Source organism: Ceratocystis lukuohia, assembly GCF_044167205.1.
Source record: "Ceratocystis lukuohia strain C4212 chromosome Unknown Supercontig5_pilon, whole genome shotgun sequence".
Lineage (NCBI taxonomy): Eukaryota > Fungi > Ascomycota > Sordariomycetes > Microascales > Ceratocystidaceae > Ceratocystis > Ceratocystis lukuohia.
The window spans coordinates 2,960,880-2,966,934 of record NW_027263524.1 but is presented as its reverse complement, the minus strand read 5'-3'; the positions used below and the strand labels follow the sequence as shown (position 1 = coordinate 2,966,934).

At 48.5% G+C, this 6,055-nt stretch overlaps 1 protein-coding gene across 1 annotated transcript; it reads left to right on the top strand.

The window, feature by feature from the left end:
* Positions 1 to 452: 452 nt before the first annotated feature.
* Positions 453 to 3,212, top strand: HOO65_050627 (putative double-stranded RNA/RNA-DNA hybrid binding protein; the record flags this gene model as incomplete). Its single annotated transcript, XM_071000974.1, has 1 exon — positions 453 to 3,212. The coding sequence occupies one exon, from the start codon at positions 453 to 455 to the stop codon at positions 3,210 to 3,212; it is 2,760 nt and encodes a 919-aa protein (XP_070858686.1).
* Between the last annotated feature and the right edge of the window lie 2,843 nt (positions 3,213 to 6,055).

The window sequence follows — 6,055 nt, the reverse complement described above, 5'->3', positions numbered from 1 at the left end:
CTAGAGGTGTTGGGAAATCATATAATTATGAGTCTTTGGCTGCAAACTCCTGTGGAATACACTGGTACTAACACTGTACACACAGCAACCCATATGCCGAAACCTTTTCTACTAATGACGCCCGTTCTTTATAGTAAATACGAGCATAGCGAAGTTCCGCTAGTTATATGTGTTAAAAAATACAGTCAGCATAGAGAAGGACAGTGCCTCGAAAATGTGAAAGTGGACGACATTGTCAGGGCTACCCGATACAACATGACCAGACTGGACGCGGAAGCTTTCAAGAAGGCATGCTCAAGGGAAGCCGCCATGCTGGGGGGGAGGGAACCCACCGGAGAGAAAGAAATCGAGAGTCTCGCAGTCGACCTGACCAGGATGATGACGAGAGCACTCAACCGAACGGCACCCAGAGCCCTGGGTAAAGGGACGGGGAAAAGATGGTGGACCCAACAATGCGCGGAAACTGTCAGGGAGATGAGAGTGGCCTGGGGAGGACGAGAGAGGACGGCTACTCAGATGCGAGCTTTGAGGTATACAAAGCGAAGAGACGACTCTTCCAAGCAGCCATTCGCATTGCGAAGAGGGACCAGTGGAGGAGGATGGTAGAGGACCTGACAGAGGCAAAGGACGTGTTCAGACTTGTCAACTGCCTGAAGGCGCCGAAGACGGACAACGGGCTCCCGCCAATCATGTACCAGGGCAGCCCAATCCACTCGCCACAGGGAAAGGCAGAGGCGCTCTTGGACACACATACTCAGCCAGCTGAGAACGGAGTGCAAGGCACCGAGGAAGCGAACCCAAGGGCGCGGCACTGGGATTGCCCTACCCGGGAAGAAGTCAGGGAAGCGGTCTTCCACGCTGGGAACACTGTACCGGGAGAAGATGGCATCCCAAACACAGCCTGGAAGACAGCATGGCCTTCCCTCGCTGAGCCAATAACAAAACTGTTCGGCTTATGTATGGAGCTAGGATACCACCCCAAGATTTTTAAATCGGCAACTTTGGTGGTTATCCCGAAGCAGAAACCGGACAAGTCGCACCCGAGAAGCTACAGGCTGATCTCACTCCTGTCAACCTTGGGGAAGAGCCTGGAAAGGATGGTAGCCAGAAGACTTGCTGCGCAAGCAGTGGAGCTGAACATCATCCCACAGAACTATGCCTCAGCAGTCCCGAGGAGGGCCGCTACGGACCTCACATGGAAATTGGCGGATGTTGTCATCGGCGAATCGAAAATACGAAAGATCACATCAGTTGTCACCTTCGACATAGAAGGAGCTTTTGATGCGGTTAGGAAAAACAGGCTGGTGACACGTCTGAGAGAGCAGCGATGGCCAGAGTCTCTGTGCAAATGGGTAGGTTCTTTCCTGACGGATAGGCGTGTCAGCCTCTCGGTCGAAGGAGGGCTCCCAGTGGAGAGAGAAGTGGGAGGCAGTCTGCCACAAGGATCTCCAGTCTCCCCCATACTGTACATGCTGTACATGGCGGAACTCTTCAAGAAGCTACCCAGCCTGGGATACGCAGATGATGGTCTGATATATGTTTCGTCGCCATCAGTCCAGACCAACATTATCACGCTGCAAACCTACATGACACACGCGGTGGAGTGGTGTAGGGAAAATGAGCTGAGGATCGACTGGAGTAAGACAGGAGTCATGCACCTGTACACCGGCCGCAAACTCCCGAGCATGAACACAGGACTTCGACTCCCAAACGGGACAACGCTGAGTCCAATGCAGGAAATGAAGTGGCTCGGCGTCATTTGGGACACCAGCCTCAACTTCAAAACACAGTGCCAAGAATTGGCGACCAAGGCACGCAAGACAGCAAACGTGCTGCGCCGCATCAGTAGAGTCCACAGCGGTGCACCCCCGAATTCAGTAATGCAGGCAGTGAGAGCATGCATGCTACCACAGATGACGTATGCGGCCACCACCTGGTTCCCCAGAGCCAGCAAGACCAGCATGGGCATTTTGGAGAAGGTTCTCAGAGAAGGCTTGCGAGCCGCTGTACCTGTCTTCAAAACGACAAGCAAGAAGTGCCTCTACAGATTCGCAGCTTTCCCGAACATGGCAATCATTTGCCAGGACATGCTGCGGACAGGAGGGATACGGGCTTCAACATGCAATGCAGACCACCCTCTGTACTGGACGACGATTGACGGGAGCATCGATGAGGCAAAGGCCCTGTTACCACACCCGATCAGGGACTCGACGAAACTCCGGCCAGAACAGGAAGGTCCAGCCGAGTCGCTGGCAGAGAAACTGAGCAAAGAAGAGGCAGCCGAGGCTCACCTGGACCTGCTCAGCAAGGAGTCACAAGAGACGATCTGGGCCTACTCAGACGGCTCACGTAACAGTGATGGAGACACTGGAGCAGGCTGGGCTGTCTACTTCCGGGGCAAAATACTCGCACAGGGCAAGGGCTCATGCGGCAGATACAGAGAAGTGGCGGATGCGGAAGCGATTGCTGCCCTAAAGGCAGTCAGAGCGGCCGCTGAAGTCGCCCCCTCACAAGCAGAAGGCCTGAACCTATGTGTCGACAATTTGGGAGTGGTAAAGCGGATTGGCCGGAGGATGCAAAAACCGGGCACTTCGCAGCTTGCGATAGACGAGATCCGCCGCACCCTCGCAAGATGGCAAGGCGGATCAGACAACCTGGCCCTGGATAAGCCGGTGGGCAAGGTGCACTGGGTCCCAGGACACTGCGAAGTCCCGGGCAATGAAGCAGTCGACCAGCTGGCCAAAGCGGGTTGCAAGAGCGAAGACCTTCTGGTCCCAAAGGCCACAATGTCACTAATGGCAGCAAGAAGGTGGAGGAATGAAGCCTTTAAAGCCGACTTCCGAAACTGGATGAAAGAAAACTGCCCAAAGATCAAGCACCTCGGCGGAGCGCTGAACTGGCCGAGACCATACGACATCGGCTGGATGAAGGGGCTACACAGAGGCACAGTCGCCCGGATCCTGGCAGCGCGCTCCGGACACGGCGACTTCAAAGAGTATCACGTGCGGCTCAACCACAGGAACGCAGAATTACACTGCCCAGTCACAGGGTGCGATCAGGCCAAGACCTTTACCCACCCACGGGAATGTCTAGGCAATGAGAAGAACCTGTCCATGAGATTTGTACGAAAGCTCCTCACAGGAGACAAGAGCTGCAGATATCTGGCAGGGAAACTAGACCCTAAGTGGAGGGTGTTCCGCATTGGGACGTGAGAGAGGACGGTGTGGGAGAAGGTGATCTGCCGGGAGAGGGAGGGTGGAGGTACGAGTCTGTTTTTCTTTGCTACTTTTCTTTTGCATTCTTTCTACGCGTTGTTCACTGTTTTGTTTCTCTGTTGGATGATTGGTGTTTGATTTTGTTTTCGTTCTTTCCTTCCTTTCTTTGTTTTCTTCTTTTTTTTTTTTTTTTTTTGCCTTTTGTACTTTAACCACGGTAGAGTGGAAACGAGCAACAAGGTAACTTGGGAGCAATTGCGCTTCGCTCGCCAAAACTCTATAGTGAACCTTGCAGAGGGTTAATTTCTGTCCGGTAACCAGTCCGGCGTCGTTTGATCTCTGTGATTCCCGTAGACGTTAAATATATTCAAGTTCAAGTTCAAGAAGGACAGTGCCTTTTCACAGTCTTGGCCCTAGCCCAATCCTACCAGTGGGAAATTTCATTCGCCAATCTATACTCCAATCATAGTCTGTTTCTTTAGGGGATGCCAAGACCTAACACATGACAAATTTCCAAGAAAAGCTGCGAAGAGGCGCTCTGAACGGCTATCTACCTATACAAAGTGTCATTCAGTCTCTTCGTCAAGGAAATATCTTTCATCTGACTTGACTTACCTAATAGTCAAAATAAGACATGATCAATTACTGGCTTTTCGTTTTGCTTCTCTTGACAGCTCAAAATATGAAGACGATTTAACCAAGTGCTTTCTGTGGATTGTGTGTACAAGAACAATGAGTTCAAGATACCATTATTCATTGGCACTATGGCAAGCAATACCAAGCAAACTATACCGATTTTCTATGGCTTCACAAGCAATGAGAAAGAAGAGACATAAGACTGGCTTTGTATTGAAGAAGCATGTTGAAACAACATATACGGCAGCCGAATGTGGTGATCACGGACAATGAGGGTGCACTGAAATTGGCATTTTGCAGAGGTATGTCATATATCACGCAACAGCTCTGCACTTTTGATGTCAACTCGAATACCGCCCTCCATATAAAGATTAAGTGGACAAAACCATCACAACAACCTGACGATACTGGCGCTATTGTTACTGATTCAGAAGATCAAATAGAGGCACTAATTTGTCAAATAAACACCATCTCTGCCCCTACCTCTTCCCAAAGAAATACCACACACACGGCAAGGCCTATATGGGTTATGGAACTTTTCTGGATTTTTTTGTCGTTAGAGGAGCAGCTTTCTGAAGCTTGGGACTGTCTAGTGCAGGACTTAGACTCATTGAACAGATGATTCACAGTATTTCCATCATAACTCTTAATTCGTTCATTGAAAAAGGCGCTTCCCATACTTTGAGTGCGCTCAGTTTATAGTACATATTGTGAGGACGTACTGAGTATCCTTGAATGAGAAGACGAGGGGTCTGTTATTTCATGGTTCTGCCTTTTCCATCTGACTATCGATTAAAGTGTGGATCTCGACTGATTTCAACATTTCTCACCCAAGTGCCCAGATCGAACAAAAGGCCTTGGAAGAGGCCCTTCTTATCATAATCGAAGCTATAGGCGAGAGCGTTTGGCTGAACTTGGCCAGGGGCGATGATCCGGTAGTTCCGACTCGGATTACTGGCATGAATGCTTACTATGCACGTTTGAGACAAGAAGCTCACCACCATCTGTTTAACTCTCACTCTGCTGCCATATATACACATGGGCGTGCTGTTATTTTGATTGTAGCGGCAAATTCGCAAAAGTTGCCGTCTGTCGCATTGCAGGACTATTAAACTCATGAGAATGGAGAAGAAAGCAGTGACCGGGGGGTCACAGCTATACGGCGATACGACAACACGAGTATATGAAAGTTTCATTGAAGCAAAAAAACATAAGAATCGTTAAAGACAAAAAATGGCTCAATAAACAGCGGGGCGGATTTATAAGCCAATAAAGAAGACAAACTAGGCTGTTTCAGAGAAGGAACACTTTCTGTAGAAGCCAAGAGTGAAGTATTGTCTGTAAGATTCGAATGTGAAGTTGGAAGTAAAGGCATTATATATTGTATGACTAATAATCGTATTCGTAACGAATCAGCTAGCTATATCTCAACCATCTTAACAGCATAACTAAGTTAGTAGTTGTACACAGATAATAACTACGTTCACTGTGATGCCAAAGCTGTCAGTAACCTAAGTCAGGGTTACCAAGATTGCTGACCCTGATGCAGTTCGCCCAAATGTTAGGGTTAGCATCAGACATCAAGAGTCTTCTTGCTTGATCTAGAACATGGTAGTGATGGATATATAAACCAGCGGAGATCCGCCCCTCGGACTAGACTTAGATAGACATAGAACAACTTCAATAATCACTTATTTCTTTCTTCCTCTTCTTCACAGGACATTCAGAACTTCCTCCTAATGTTTACTGTTAAAAGCACATTAAATACAATTGCCGCAAGGCCAGGCTTGGTGTCGTTTTCTGTGTAACTTTGGACAAGGATGATAAAAGAGCATAATAGCAAGTATTGGGAGGATGCACTGAATGTCCTAGAAAGAGGAAAACAAGGAATAAGTGATTGTTGATGGTGTTCTGTGTCTATCTGATTCTTGCTAGAAGAGCGGATCCCAACTGATTTATACATCCATCACTACCATCTCTTGGTCCTCGATGGCCACGAAAGTCACGACCCCGTCGAATTCGAGAGATTTTGTGAAAAGAATAATATCATTAAGCTTTGTATGTCACCCGATTCATCTCATCTAGTAAGTCACTAAAGGGCCTTTAGATGAGCATTGTGGTGTCTACAGCTGGACTGGTTTTAATGTAAGGATGTGCCTCCTTACTTGCTACATAGGAAGTGGCTCTCAGCCATTGATGTATAA